The 16,575-nt window shown below is 40.9% G+C and overlaps 1 protein-coding gene across 9 annotated transcripts in view; it reads left to right on the top strand.

The window, feature by feature from the left end:
- NRG1 (neuregulin 1) overlaps positions 1-16,575 on the top strand; it is an 888,216-nt gene that overhangs the window by 746,329 nt on the left and 125,312 nt on the right. Inside the window, exon 1 of one of the 9 annotated variants that reach the window (XM_074275398.1) lies at positions 9,197-10,228. The exons of the other annotated variants lie outside the window; for them this stretch is intronic. Within the exon in view, the coding sequence (XP_074131499.1) occupies positions 9,571-10,228 (658 nt within the window). The 5' untranslated portion in view covers positions 9,197-9,570. Of the gene's footprint in view, positions 1-9,196; positions 10,229-16,575 lie in introns of those variants that run through there. 9 annotated transcript variants of the gene reach the window in all.

Here is a 16,575-nt window from a genome sequence, read left to right as displayed (position 1 = left end):
TCATATGGTTGTTATTAGTTTGTGATTTCTCATTTGAAAACTGTTTGTTCAAATCTTTTGACCATTAATTCCTTGACAAATGACTTTCAGCCTTCTGTACTTAAAGAATTCATTAATCAAAGAATTACTCACTCCCCCTTATTTATATCACTTAGAAATCTAACCAGTTGACCAGTCATGAAAGAGTATCAGGTTTTGAAACTAAACCTAGGAAACAAAATGCCACATGTACAGGACCCAGGCAAGAGACCTGTAAAGAGTACTCTGTAATGGTGGAGTTTCTCTTAGGTGTCCAAGTCCCCACTGTAATCAAGTTATGAGGTTACATTGTGGGAATCTTTATTCTTGATGTAATATATTTAATCACTCAATAACAGTAAAAGTCAAAGGTTCAAAAAAGCTCCCTACACAAAAAACATTCCCCGTCTCCAGAACAAATTACTTGTGTTTCCTCCTTCTGAGCACTAGGTTCATCCTTAACTTTTCTGTTTCCCATAGCCTATCAATCAATTGTTAAATCTTTTTGATTCCACCTTCATATTTCTTGTACCCATCCCCCTCTACTACCATCAAGTAGTTTTTCTGCTCCAATTGTTCCTTTCATCTGTGATTATAGTGTTTCTGTTTTTAAAGTGGTATGCAGTTAAGCTTTGTTTGCATTTAATTGGTACAGTCGGATTGTGTCCAGCCTTGACTTTATGAGATGTGCTCTGTTCTTCACCCATTCTTTAGTCCACATTTTCAGACACGGCCAGCTCCTGTTTGTGTGAATAGTGAAACCCTTGAAGTATTTCCATGTATTTGAATCCACATTATTTGGAAATTATAGTTAGTAAAACATAGTCATCAGCTCCCAGCCCAGTGGAAATATACAGTGCCAATTCAAATAATACTATCACTTCAGGGAAATTCATTTGCACTAATCAGACCTCACCGTGATTCACAGATTATACTGTGACTAATAAGATCATATCCCAGAGGAGAAAGAACTCCAGGGAGACATTTTAAAATATCTGAACTAGTGAGAATGGACATTGGAAATCATCTGACCCAAAATGCTTATTTTTTTATGGAGAAGAATCTAGGTAGAGAAAAAAATCACACAGTTAATAAAAGTTATTCTTGCTGCATCATTTCATTCATGTCCAGATCTTCATGACTTCATGTGGGGTTTTCTTGGCAAAGACAATGGAACGGTTTGTCATTTTCTTCTCCAGCTCATTTTACAGATGAGGAAATTGAGGCAAATAGGGATGTGACTTGACCTGGGTCAAACTATTAGTAAGCAGGAATTGAACCCATGTGATTCCTTTTCAAAGGCAAATAAAGGGAGGGAAGGAGATGAATCTTTGAAAATTATGATAATTTCACACATATAGAAATGATCATCCTCTGCTTGTACAGAAGAGGAGACTGGAGCCCACAGAAGGATAAGATCTTGTGAGAGTGAATGCCACTAAGTGGTAGCTTCATGTTCCATGAAGTTAATTTCTTTTGTGTTACTTCTTGAATACCTTATTTCTTGGGAACCTTGTGGAAATGGTTGGGGGGTTGTTAATGAAGCTACTGAATTTCAGGCTATCTATGACGGGGCGGGGTACTGCTAAACTTATTCCTTTTTGTTTTTTGATCAAAAATTTTGAAATGAAAACGCCTACTGAAAACTAGCTTTGAAATTTCCATCTATGTTTCAAAAGTCTTCAGACGTTAACGGATGGCAGCTTTAGAATTCTCTTAATTAATTATGTCACTGCCAAAGACAAATTGCTGTGTCACCCTTCACTCTGGCAAAGACAAGGTAATTGTTTTAAATCCAGAGAGACCTACAGAGTGTTCTTGTTATTGGGAATAGAACCAAGAAATCACAGAGAGGAAACACACCCACACTTACTATTCAAGAATATCTTCTCTGGAACATTGGACCTGAGCAATTTGTATACCAATTCTGTGTGTAGTACATGTACACAAATATGCAGCGCCCCCCCCAACACTCCCCCACACACATATCTTTTGCTTCTCATCAAGCTAGTTCCCAAATCATTTTCAAAATAAACAATTTGTTTAATAGATATAAATGGTAGTCCATGAAACCCTAACTTGAAATAAATTAATACCTATCATGTTCTTTTGTCCACAAATACTTATCAAATAGAAGCCTATTCTAGTATCTCATTCTTGTTCAATTTTGATGCATTTAAAGGGTGGTCATATAAGGCAAGATGCCTTCTTGGATTGTCCTTCCTTCCCTTCACAGACCCCAACTGACCTCAAAGGTCCTGCCTGCTTTGTCCCTGTAATAATAAGACATCCTCAGCCTCATACCTGCTGGGGTGTGTTACTATGTTGGCACAGGTATGTGAGCATCAAGATGGTTGTTTGACTGAAAATACAGTAATGGTAATCATAGTCATAGCCACACCCAACAATTATATACTGCTTGGAACTTTTCAAGGCACTTTACCTATGTTAAATCTCCCCCTACCCCCTGAATAAAAGGCTTTAGTCTTGGTAATCTTGATAAAGATTATTGATTTTTTCAAACTAACCCTTGATTTCTCTACCAGTGATTAAACAAGAGTCCAAATGGAGGAGTGGCTACTATCTGCCTTTTTCAACTAAAGATTAGAAGTGGTGAGATCAAACAAGCAGAGTTACACACACACACACACACACACACACACAAATGTATAAATGCATGCGACACAATACAACACACACACATACATATATATGAACATTAATTATATACTTATATTTGAATATATAAGTAAGAAATTTATAAACAAACATGCAAATGTGAATATATACATACACATGCACCATGCACACACATGCACATACAATCTTGTCATCCAGACGGAAGGACATAAAGATGAGCATGCTGGTTTTTAAAATGACTTGATGATAAAAATCAGATACTCTCTACCTCCACATGCCACCTCTCTTACCTCTAGATGTGACTCTTGTTTTGTGACATTGGATAAATCATTTCCCTCTTGGAACTTCAGTGTCTTGTATAATGAGGGGATCAGAATAAAGGATCTTTCAGATATTTTTTAGCTTTAATTCCTAGGCTTGTGTGTGTAACTTTGAACAAGTTACATCTGTGCCTCAGTTTCCCTATGTACAAAATTGGAACCTCTCGTGTTGGAAAACAATTTATGATTTCTAAAGTCCCCTCCTGCTCCAAAATCCTATGGGTCTGACAAGTAGTCATACTCATAGACTAAGAGAATGATGAAGAGGTTCCTAATTGTAATGCTGGAGAAACTGAGGCAAGATAGAGATTAGAGAGTATTTAATAATTTATTTAAAAGGGAGAGGTTTACTGGGACCAAATGGATCTATGGTTTGGTCTCAAGGCTGAATGAGACTATCATCTCCAAGAATCCAGCCAATAATGTGAGTTTTCAATGACATATATGTACACATGGCTCAGACTCGGGGATAGACTAAGGCAGGGGTGGAGTCAGGGTGCTGAAAGCAAGAATGAGTCTCTGACAGAGTGTGGTGAGATGGGATGACATAGGAGATGAAATGACCTAATGGGGGGAGAAATCCCAGAGATGGGGAGAGGCATCTTGACAAGATGGTATTTGACAGTTCGATAACTTGGGATGGGGAGAGGCATTCTGATATTCTAAAACATAAGATCATTTATCCTTATCAAATATTCTGATAAAGAGGGAGGGGAGGCTTTGCAGGATTGAGCAGACAATTATAAACTGAAGCAGAACAAGGCATGACTGGATCAGGATAATTAGGGAAACTGAGTCAGGACAATAAAAGAGAATTGTGGCATAACACTAATAAAATAAATTCCTCTTCTTCCTTCTGCCACCTCAGTAAGATAGATAACTCCTCAACATTGGACACCCCCAATTGGAGACATTTTCATATCTACTGCTCTCACACCTTTTCCGGGATCTTGCGTAAAAATGGCAGAGGCCTCATGAAGAATACAATGTACCAGACAACATTGATCATCCTTTTGGAGAAGGAAAGTCAAAGACATTCACTCACTCAGCATTGGATACACTATCACAGAGCAAAATGGACACTATCCAAATTGAGACATGGCCAAGAAGGGAAAATGATTATAGAATCAGAAGCTGTTTGGATCAACTTCTTTATTTTACAGATGAGGAAACTGAGATCCAAGGATGTGAGTGAATTGGCTTGTCCAGTGTCACATAAGTACTAAGTATCAGAGACAGAGACATAAACCCAGGCAATCTGACCTCAGCGCCAATTCTCCTTCCATTGTACCTCCTCCTATCAGATTCTCTGCTCCCTTAATATTCACACCATACATGGGTTTGAGTGAAAAGATCTCAAAACACAGTATTCCTTGAACTGATTAATTAGGAAGTGAGCAAGAATCATGGGATACCAGAGATGGAAGGGGTCTCAGAGGTATTTTTTCATACCTGCCTATAGCATCAACCCTATCTATGGCTTCATAGAAAAATATGCCTCTACTTAAAGATATCTAGTAAGGGGAGATTATTCAGTTCTCAAGAAAGCTTTTTTCTATTTTGAGCAATTGTAGTTGTTAAGCTACTATGTTTTTGTTTTCTTGTGTTTTTGTCTTACTCTTCTCTTCCCCAGTATAGGGGCAGCTAGGTGAATGTCAGGCTTGGAGTCAGGAAGATTCAGCTTCAGATGCTAGCTGTGTGACTGTGGGCAAATCACTTAATCCTGTTTGTATCAGTTTCTCATCTGTAAAATGAGCTAAAGAAGGAAATGACAAACCATTTCAGTATTTATCCCCCCTGCAAAAAAACAAAACAAAACACCAACAACAACAACAAAAAATGCAAGAAAACAAAAAATAGAAAAAATAGTAGCTTAACAACTACAAACAGGACTGAAAGAACTGAACAGAAAATTTCCCTCAGTAATGAGCTATAATCTAATTTAATAAAATAAAACAAAATGTCAAAAAAAATCCTCTAGAGAAAAGCAAAATAAACCTAATCTATCCTACTTGAGAACCCTTCAGTTAACTGCAGTCCCCTCTCATGCCTTTACCTTCTTTTCTTCTCTAGTCTAAAAACCTCAAACTTATCCAGTCTGTCCTTTGGTGGCATAGTTTATTATCATCTCCCCATTCTGGCTGACTCCTGAACATCCTTCTACTCATTCCCTTTTTAAAAAAAATGATAGCAAAACTAATCACACTTCTAGAATTGTGGTCTGATCTGAGCAGAGGATAACAGGATAATTCCTTCTCTCTCTTTCTTGGGGCAGCCTATTACTGAATTTGCTATTTGAATTAAATTTTTAAAATTTGCTAACATTGAGCTTTTGGTCCTTTAGAAGCCCTAAGTCCTATCCTGTCCTCCTTCCTTTTTTGCTGAAAAGGACACTTTTATCTAGAGTCAAGAATGAATAGAATGCTGCCTAGCATTGTGTGGCCAACAATGTTCTAAGCATCATAGGAGATACAAAGATCAATAGACTCATACAAGAGGTAATATCTGCCTTTAAAGAAGCAGTCGATTTGGATGACAAAACTAATGTATGGATAAATCCTTTGAATTCTGCTCTGCCTCTTCACCTACCTCCCCAACTCTTCACTTGTGTATTCAGCTCCTCCTAATTAGATAAAAATACCCTATTGAATATATGTTTGTGTTTACTTATTTTGGATTTGTGGTTTATGTGTGTGTGATTTGCCCAGATATAATGAAAATTCTTGGAGCCCAGGTATTATTCATCTTCATCCTCTTTCCCCTAGTATCGAACACAGTGCCTGGTAAGTGATTATTTCTTGGTACTTGATTGCTTTCTAGCATGGTTTCAATATTTCCTGAAACTCATTGTGATGTGACTTAGGATGGATTGGATGACTCTGTGATGCCACCTTCTGAAAAGGGATTCTCTTTCCCCCTAGTGTGGGTTTTAGTCCATCCACATCCCAGCAGCCTCTGCAGTTTCTCTTCATGGACTTCTTTGAATCTTCTATGGAGCATCTCTGAGCCATTGGTGATTGTCTTGTGTTTCCTTTAATATTTTATGAAAATCAGGGCTACACCAAGGCTATCCGTCTTCCTTTCTCCCTTTTGGTGCATGAAAGCTCCTTTTCCCATCAGAGATTTTCTGTTTGATGTGACTTGGTTTATTACAAAGTAAATGATTCCATTGTATGGAGAGTAGGATTTCCTAACACTGGGGATATGTAGATTTCCTCCTTCTTTGATGATGATGCTTGCAATAGAAATAGCCAGTATTTCTATAATGGCTATGATATGCCAGGTACTGTGATAATATTTAGCACTCAATATTTATAATAACCCTGGAAAATAGGTGTTCTCATTATCCTTATTGTATAGTTATGGAAACTAAGGCAGACAGAGGTTAATGTTGGAATAGTAGTAAATATTGGAAGCAAGATTTGAACTTAATATCTTGAATCTATTGTGCATTGTGCCATCTAACTTGACTTAAGCTTAATTTAGTTGAAACCGTGTCCAGTTTGGAGCTAGAAAGACTTGAGTTCAAATTCTGCCCCTGAAGTGCCATTTAACCCCTTAGTAAATTACTCAGCTTTTCTGAGCTTTGTGCAACTGACCTAACAGCACTTGCCTGACCCATAGGCAGGTTATGCTCTACACCAGTGGAAGAATTTGTCTTACTTGCCCCAAAATACAGTTCCTTAGAATATTCATTTATCAGGAGATGTTTGAAATTAAAACAAAATAATTGAAACAAATGGCTTTGGGATGGTTACTGTTCTCAGCTTACTGCTGCAGGATTTATTGAGGGGGATCTAAGCATAATTCTCAGGAGCTTTGGCTCAGTCAGGCCAATTGGCTCTGGCATGTTTGAAGTAACAGGACTGAAATCATAACTTGGCGATCAACATATTTTGAATCATTTATAATTATAAAATAAATGTGTCTTGAAAAATGGTAGCCAGAATGACTTTCTACCTGTTTAGAATTTTAAAAAAATTTAGGAGTTCTCAGGGTGTACAGAGTTAAAAACACTTGTAAATCACTTCATTGATGTCAGTTTTCAAAGAAAAAAATGGTGCTACCTAGAAGCTATTAATGATAAAATAGAGTGAACCAGACTTGTTTTTTAGATTCCTATTGACAGAGGTAGATTAAATAGTTCCTAGGAATCCATTGAGATGTCCTGTTGGAGAAGTCTGTGCACTGAGAATTTAAACCATTTGTGATAGGTTTTTTTTTTTTTCTTTTCAGTGCTCTTGTTGTTGTTACTCATTTGGGATCTCTGTCATAGACTTTTACATTTTATGAATGCTGGAACGGCTGCTACTTTGAAAAAAAAGGAAGGAAGGAAGGGAGGGAGGGAGAGAGGGAGGGAGGAAGGAAAGAAGGAAGGAAGGAAGGAAGGAATCAAGGAAGGAAGGAAGGAAGGAAGGAAGGAAGGAAGGGAGGGAGGGGGAGGGAGGGAGGGAGGGAGGAAGGGAGGAATCAAGGAAGGAAGGAAGGAAGGAAGGAAGGAAGGAAGGAAGGGAGGGAGGGGGAGAGAGGGAGGGAGGAAGGGAGGGAGGGAGGGAGGGAAGGAGGAAAGAAGGGAGGGAAGAAAAGAAAGGACTCTCAAAAAGGGAAGACTGAGAACTCCATAGATTTAATCATATTTATGTGGAATACATTTCTTATTATAGGTATTTGGCCATTCTAGTGGTGATAGGAATGGATGGAATATAAGCCAGAGAAATGAGGCCTCTTTGAAATATTACAGGACAAGAATTGGTGTTGTTAGCTCCCAACCACACTGAGTTACTTCCTGACTGTTATTAAAGTGAGGTCATTCTGGGGGAGTTTAGTATTGAGGACTCAAAGGGATGAAGCCATTTCAGGGACCAGACTGAGAAGCCTACTTTTACTTCACAAAAGCATTTTATTTCAAAATCATCACAATAAAGATTAAAAAAAAAACTATTCATCTTTAATAGTGTGAATGTGGGACTGTCCAGGTAGAATTTTTCTAAAGGCCAGGCAAAAGTCAAATAATGCTAGTGTTCTCCCTGAGTGAACCTTATTAAAGTGCTAAGAAGGAGTGGAATCTGCAGGCAGCAGGCAGGAAGAAGTTGCTACTGCAAAGCTTCCCTCTCTGGGGACGGATCAAATATCAGACTTTGCTCTAAGCCTTTGGTTCAGCCCATGAGGTCCCACCTACATCCCCTCCCAACCAGAGCTTTGTTAGATGGAGGGCATTGATCGCTGCCTTTTCCTGACCTAACCTTGGCTCAAAGGAAAAGAACAAATATGACTGAGAGAAAGCAAGGTTGGGGTGGAAAGTTGCAATAGGCACACTAGAGGGAAAGGAAGAGAGTAAAAAAGAGAGAGGAGAGTGGGGGGGGGAGGGATGGAGACTAAGCAGAACTGCTGCCTGCCTGCTTGTCTTTGATTCGATAGCCTTTATTCCTTCTAATTGGATAAAATAGGAAGTCAGTGGCACTGGTAGTCCTGTGTTGCTGGGTATACTGATTTGAGTCAACTCAGGAGAGAGAGAGAAGAGAGAGAGAAAGAGAGAGAGAGAGAGAGAGAGAGAGAGAGAGAGAGAGAGAGAGAGAGAGAGAGAGAGAGAGAGAGAGAGAGAGAGAGAGAAGAAGAAGAGAGAGAGGGAGGGAGGAGGGAGGGAGGAGTGCTAGATGGGAGAAAGGGGAGGAGGGAAGAGATAGAACAGGACAGAGAGTGTAGATGACAAGGAGAAAGGGACTGTGAAGAAGGAAGGAGCTGGAAAGCCAGAAAGTGCCTATGTACTCGTGCCTCCCTCCAGAAGGACAAAGAGGAGGGTGTGCGCAGCGGGTGGGGGGCGGGGCAGGGAGGCACCCAGCCCTCCTGGCCCCAGCCCTCCTCCTTCAGCCTTGCCCTGCGATGCCGCCGCTGGCAGGGATGCGCGGAGAGCAGGCACCTGCTGCTCGCTCATGATTCAGCCCCTCGCAGCCGCTGTCCGCTGCCGCCGCTGCTGAAACAGAGCAGGATGCTGTTACCGCTGCCTGTGCTGCCGCTCCCCTTGCTGCTGCCACTGCCGCCGCCGCCGCCGCTGCCTCTGCCGCTGCCGCCTCTCCTGCCCCCGCGGCCGCTCCTCTTCTCAGGGTTTTGCCTTTTGCTCTTCCCGATTGCCAGTTGTTTTCCTCCGCTCAACAGCCCCCTGCCTCAGATGGTCCAGGTGAGAGCCCTGTCTTTTGCCCTGGGCTACTGGTTCACTTAATCGCACAGCGCCCGGCCGCTGTTCTGCTTGCTTTCTGTCTTTTCCCTCCTTGATTTCTTCTTTGCCCTCTGCCCAAGCGGAGCCGGGATGTTCAGAGGTATTTCCAGAAACTAGAAAAGTGGCCCAGGAGCAGACGCCGGATAACTGCTTAATCACCTTCCTTTTGCTGTTGTCAGGAAGAGTTTTTGCTTTTCTTCCTCAGCCCCCCTCTCATTTTCTCCTCAACTCCTCCTGACTTGGATCATGGTCTTGGCCAAAGACAACCTATTGATTTTCCCCTCTAAGATGCTGTCTCATATTGTTGGGGGGGGCCCTGCCTGGTGGTGAGAGTCCAGGCCTCTTGGAAGTGAGCCTGTAGAGACGGGAGCTTCAGACATGTCGGAGGGAGCTGCAGAGAGTTGTCCCAGCCCCTCCTCTGAGCTGAGTCCAGATCCATCTCTGGATGGGCTCCCCACAGCTGAAGCAATGTCACGGGCCCAGGCCGAGGATGGGGGAGAAGGGGCCATGGTGGGCCTGGCCATCCCCTGCTGTGTCTGCCTGGAGGCTGAGCGCCTGCGGGGCTGCCTCAACTCGGAGAAGATCTGCATTGTGCCCATCTTGGCCTGCCTGGTCAGCCTCTGTCTCTGCATCGCTGGTCTCAAGTGGGTGTTTGTGGACAAGATATTTGAGTATGACACCCCTACTCACCTCGACCCAGGGAGGATAGGCCAGGACCCTATCACTGCTGTGGATCCTACTGCTGCCTCCACCGTCTGGGACCCCTCAGAGGTTTACCCCTCACCTTCTTTTCCTGGGGCCCACCGGGAAGCCAAGGGCCAAGTCCAGGGTGTTACAATGCAGGGTGGCAGCTCCCAAGTGCCCTCTGACCCTTTGGCCCCACCATCCCCACAGAACCCCTCATTAGCCTTTTCTCTGCTGCCTTCTGCTGCACCATCCTTCCCTCCTCCCATCCAGGACTTTGAGGGGAGAACACCCATGACAGCATCACAGGCACCAACCACTGAAACGAATCTTCAAAGTGCTCCAAAAGTTTGTAAGTAAGAAATGAGAGAGAGAGAGAGAGAGAGAGAGAGAGAGAGAGAGAGAGAGAGAGAGAGAGAGAGAGAGAGAGAGAGAGAGAGAGAGAGAGAGAATATACTGAAAAGAGGGGAACGAAAATTATATTTTCAAGGCAAACAGCTTACCCCCTCCCTTTTCTTCTTCATTTTAAATTGCATTTTCATGTATACCAAGATGTTTAGGTTGTTGCTGAAGAGTTAGTGGAAGCATTTTGCAAGCTGTTTGTTGGGGGGGGCACATGAAGAACATGTGTGAAGCAATTCTGGGAGAGCTCTCATGAAATAGCAGCAGCAGCTCTCTATGGCCAGAGATCCTACTTTGGCAGGTAGCACCTCTGTGGGGTATGAAACATACCTAATAGCAGGAGGAAGGACTATCCCCTGAGTTATGTGTGATAAATGGGTTCCTTTTATGTCCCAGAAAAGAATCTGAGTTGGATTGAATGCTCAATGAACATATTTTTGATTTTTTTTTTCTCTTTCCATGATGCTGATTTTCTCTACTTTTTATTCCCCTCTCTTCCACTCAGTCCTGGCCCAAAGCCCTTTGGTCCTCATTATTCTCATTTGGCAACTGTTCCCCCACCCCTTCCTTCTCCCTTACCCTGCTTTCTCAGCAAGGTTCTGTTACCCTTTTGGTTCTAATTGCTAATTCCTCTTGTAGACTTCATCAAGGTACTCGGCCCATTCACTGCCTAAGGTTTCTTGCTTTCTCCACCGGTACTTTGGCAGCTTTTGCTTAGGTAGGGCTTTTGTTGAATATTCAGGATATTGCATGATTCTGTCAGAGTGCTTTCTCCCGTTAGGCCAGTGTTGGGTGATTAAGTATTTAGAGCTTTCTTGACAGTGATTTGGGTCCAATCCACTTGAAGGATACCTAGTTTTTTGGGAGATGTATCCTTTTAGCCTGTACTTATACTGCCCCTGTTCAGTGTAATAAGCTCTGAAAAAAGCTGAGACTCTAGACCTAGTATAGGCAGACTGCCGCTGTCCAGATGCTGAGTAGGCCCACGGGCAACAGAGGAAAGGAAGACAAGGAAGAAATCCTGTGAGTCACTTGGTTGTAAACTTTTGCATGAAAAGAAGTTTCCAGCAGGTTTCTGAATGTAACTCTTGTCTTTTATTTTTGTCCCTGAGCTTCACCTCTTTGAGATGGAAAAGTTATTTAGTAGAGGGGAAAAAAAAGATTCATTGAATCTTCTCCTAAATCTAGTACTTATATATTCTCTTAGAGGTTTTAATTTTTACTTCCTTTTAGGAAGAAAGAAATGTTATTATGAAACTCTTCCCTCCCCATACCCTAAACATCAGGGAGGAAACAAACAAACAAACAAAACTCTTTCCCTCCGTATACATGTACCCTGATGATTTTGTTCAGTGTGAGATAGAGCTGTATCAACACAGAAGAACTTAGTTTGGCTCTTGTGAAGTCTCTCTCATGTTCATTTTACTATTACCCATTCAGGGAGAGACAGATTTACTGAAAGACTTGTTTTCCAGGTACCATCAGGGAAGAAAGTCTTTTTCTTCAGATACCACTCTGCATCTCTCTCTCAGATCCCCAGAGCACCATTAAAGGGCTGACAGACATCATGACATCCTCGGCCTCTCCCACCTGGCCACCAGATGCGACAGGCTTGCCTGGAACAAGTGGTGCAGAGTGTGCAGCTCCCAAAGCAGCACAGTTCCGCATGGGCGGCAAGGTTACTCTTTTGTCTGATATGAAATATGATGCTTCAGTGAAAAGATAGGGCACCTTTCTGATTAGGCTAGCCTGACGTAGGGGCGAGAAAACAAAAATGTACCCTTAGGAAGGACCTTCTGAAATGTGTTATATGGAGATTTGGGAGATTTTTAAAAATACATGGTTTATTGATTAAGACCATGACAAAAGTACATAATTTAAAAAAACAATTTTTTTAAATTGAAGGCAAATTTCCTCCCATAAAGTATCTTAAGTTATTATACTTCCCATATAGTTTTTATGCCTTTCTCCAAGGGTTGGACAAGGGATTTTGATCTCATTCTCATTCAATTAAAAGAGTTATGGCTCCCTAGAACAAATGCAAGATTATATTATTCTGTTTTAAATTTTATCAAGAGCCTGAAAATGATGGCTGGGAAATAATTAAATCATTTTATTCACCAGTCATTATTGTGTGCCTACTATGTGTTAGGTGCTATGATAAGTGATGGTGATGCAAAGGTAAGGAAATGGAATAGTCTCTGCTCCCAAGGGACTCACATTTGCCTGGGAGAACAACACATAAGTATACACACACATACACACACACACACACACACACACACACACACAGAAGACCACACATGCTTTTATATGTCTGTATATATGTACACACACATACACATTTGCATTGAAATACCCAAAATAAATACATGGTAATCTAAGGGGAGAATTTCCTAACAACTGGGGGTAGAGTGTCAGAAAAAGCTTAGTGTAAAAGTGGCACTTGATCAGAAACTTTATTTTAAAAAAACACAATGACCACAGAATAGTTGTTTGGATTCCCCAGGTGAAGGATTTATGACAGCTAACTTCTAGATGCTTAACTCTCAAAGTCTGTTATTCCTTTATTCCCTTTTTATTGTATCTCTAAAAGTTATCTGGTCAAAAAGCCATCTCATTTCTCTTTGGAAGTAGGGGGAGGGTGCAATGTTGGGCCAGCTTTCTTTTCAGGAAGTAGGTGCTAGTCAATCCTTGATTCTGTTAATGTTTGTTTACACTGGTGAGAACATGCCCTTTTCTGCATTTCATTGCCTCTTCTCTTCCCATCTGAGAAATCCTTGTTTATTTACAGCCAGGAGAGGTGTATATCCTTTCAAATGAGATATTTTTGGCTAGAAGCAAGTCACAGGCATCATGGTTCGGAGTGAAGGATTGCTCAGAAAAGCAGCTGGCAGTGGATTTCAGAACACTTTTCTCCCCTCTCATTCCTTTTTCTCTCTGCCTCAGCATATTCTGTTCAGAGGTATTGCTGTCAAGGTCACTGTGTGTTGGGGGCTAATTGATTCGTCTTTATCCTGGAGACGGAGAGAAGAGAAGAGAGACAATCCCAGTAATTGTGTCTGCTGGGTTAGCCCCCAGACCAGTCTGCCTTCTCTGATGATGGGTTGTATTATATCAATATTAGAATTACTCTTGTCCTGCTTGACTCGGCTTCCTACTCTAAATTACAAGCTTCTCTCAGCTTTCTTGCAGCAAAAGGCAAAATAGAGTTTTTCAATTTACCCTCATGCATGGTAGGCTTGCCAACCTCCCTAAGGTAGATGTTTCCCTTTTCGCAAACTCCTATAATATCATACTTTCATCATATTAGACTGTGTAGACACACAGAGCTCATGAATACTAATACAGTGCCAGAATAGAGATAGGCCTTTTTTCCCCTTCAGGGACAATTCCTCTATATGAGGTCAGTTCCCTAATGACTATGTTTCTATACCACACTAATGACCATGAGGCTAGGATAATTGTGGACCTTTCCTTTCACTAACAGTCTGGGCAACATTTGACTCTTTCATCTCTCCCTCTGCCAGGACCTTGACACCCTTCCTTTTTGCCTTTGGAAGGGGAAATATTGAAATCTCTTGGAACTTTGGAGCCTGAGGAGTGGTGTGGGAATAAACCAGAGTGATAAGCAGAGCTAGAGAGTCGTGAGAGAGGAAAGAAGTTATAATGCTTTCCTAAGAGAAGTGTCTCCTTCCCATGGACTATGTATTGTTCTCTGTTCCCTGTACATATCTTGCCTCTACATTCTCCTCTACCCTTGCATCATTTATTTCTGGACACTGCTCTTCTTTCAAACCTTCCTCAATTTTCATCTTGCTCTTGAATCTTTTCCTGATACCCTTTTTGCCACCTCCATAAAAGGTTTCTCTCTGCTCAATTCTTTACATTCAGTTCACCCATATATCATATTTTTACTTTTCTTTCTCCCATAAGTTAGAAGCTCCTTGTGTTAAAAGGTCTTCGGACCCTGAGCAATACTAAGTTCTTAGAAAATGTCAAATGAATGAGATCCTTGAGGATTCTTGGTCTTCATTTAGAGGCAGCTAGGTGGAGGCCTGGTACACAGAGCACTGAGTCTGGAATTAAAAGACCAGAGTTCAAACCTGGCCTCAGCTAGGTGGAGACCTGGTACACAGAGCACTGAGTCTGGACTAGAGTTCAAATCTGGCCTCAGACTCTTACTAGTTCTGTGACCCTGGCTAAGTCCCTAATGTTTATCTGCCTCAGTTACCTCCATTGTGAAATGGAGAATAATAATGGCATCCATCTCTCAGGGTTGTAAGGAGGATTTAATAATTTAATATAATCTATTTGTAATAGCAAATGTCTGGCATGCATTCTCCCTCTTCCACTTGTTTCCTAAATGTCTCTTAGTTTCTCTTGATAATAGCCTTTTTGGTACAGTTGCATTTTGGTACTCAACCGGGCCTAAGTAAATTTACTTTATTGACTCCAATTTTGATACTGGGAAAGGCCCCAAGATGAGAGAGAGAGAGAGAGCCCCAGATTTCTATCCTAGGTCTCATTTTTTCCTAACCCTGCAACTAAAAGTAACTCATAATCTGCCATTACTTCTGATTGCTTGTCTATGGGAAAAGGACCATCATAATTGTATTTTCTCCCTCAATGTATGGTCATGATAACATTTCTTTGTAAAACTTATAAGCTTACAGAAATGGGAGCTTGTTTGATTCATTCACTGATACCGGCTTTGTTTTCTCTTTGAGTTCTGATATGGACAATGTGTGATTAGACACAGAGTGTCTAAATTCCATTCAAACATCAGACTGCACTCATTGAAGCTAGAGACATACAAGACAATGAATTCTGTAAAGAAAATTCATGGCCTCAATCTCATAGGCCTTTGCTCAACTGCACTAACATCATGGAGTAAATTATTAAGATCGTTTTCTTTTAAAGATAATCAGAACATTTTTACAAGTTCTGAGTTTTGAGAAAGTGATACTTTGCTCTTAAGGGATCATTCATCACAAATATTTTCATAAGCTTCTGAAATTCATGGGAAGGATGCTTGGATACTAAGGTGCTTCTGAAGATATTCTGTCCTATATAACCAGTCACAATTTACAAAGGGTTTTTTTTTAAATACCATTTCCCTTCCTTACAGCCATTCTATATAAGATTCATAGGGCTGTGGTTTTATCCTAATTTTACATATGAGGAAATTGATATCCAGTGAAAAGTTACTTCATCTAATCTATGCCAAATTGACACACATTTATCAGGAGCCTGCTGTTTACTATGCTAGGTGCTCGGAGGAGAAAGCTAAGTTAAAAAGCCCACATTTTCTGCCTTTATGGAGCTTTAATTCTCTTGAGGGAATGTACCATGTGCAGAAGTCATATGGCTAATGAGTGATAGAGGCAATGCTAGGAATCAGGTCTCCAGACTTGGACCAGCCCTGTGCTTTTTCCAGGAAATCACACTGACTCTCAGAAAGGGGCCTCAGTCCCTGCTTCAGAGAAAGATTGTCCCTTTTGGTGCAGGCAGCTGCCTTTTTGTTTTGGAAGGATACTTTAGAAAGTGTTTCAAAAATTGAAAAAAAAAACAACTATGAAATTTTTTACTGTAAAAGAGAGCAGTAATAATCATTTTCATCCTATCCACAAACATACCCTCAAGAGTCCTGCTTTTTTATTTCAGAGATACGAACTCAAAGATCTTTCACTGGACAGGCATAGGCTTTCTTAATCAATTTTAGTGCTACAATGATGGGAGTGCTTTCTTTTAGAAGATTTTCTTTAAAATAATGCTAGTGGAATATCAGAAAAGGGAACATTTACCAAAGGAGTTAGAGAAAATCATTTTAGGTATGCTAACAAAAAAAAATGGTAGATTTGCTCTAAACACTCAAATCTGCCACATTGTGGTTTAGGATGGGGTAACTAATTATTATGTTAGGACCAAGGTTTTTCCTCTTTTCTACTTCCTTATGCAGAAACCAGTGTTGGAAATTTCTCTTAGAAATATACCCAGCCAAGATCTAATTAGACAGTAAAAGAAATACTAAATATCTGTTAATGGGTTTATTCCTGCTAATTGTGTTTGAATTTCCCTATTATCAAGAAAGAAAAAATGGAAATTGATGTCTCATTGAGAGACTTAAGTCGTATACCCCCAAGATCATCCATTTCACATTGCATTAAACAATGCCATCTCTCAGGAATACCTCGTCTTCAAAGGGCACATAAACTGTGACCTTGCCACCATTAGGGGTCTTTGGTCTAAGAAACGCCCAAATGACCATCTTTTTATTAATAATCTGTTGACTTA

This window comes from Sminthopsis crassicaudata, chromosome 6 (assembly GCF_048593235.1).
Source record: "Sminthopsis crassicaudata isolate SCR6 chromosome 6, ASM4859323v1, whole genome shotgun sequence".
Classification (NCBI taxonomy): Eukaryota; Metazoa; Chordata; class Mammalia; order Dasyuromorphia; family Dasyuridae; genus Sminthopsis; species Sminthopsis crassicaudata.
Note: the sequence above shows the minus strand (reverse complement) of the source record. Positions and strands in the feature narration are given on the sequence as shown.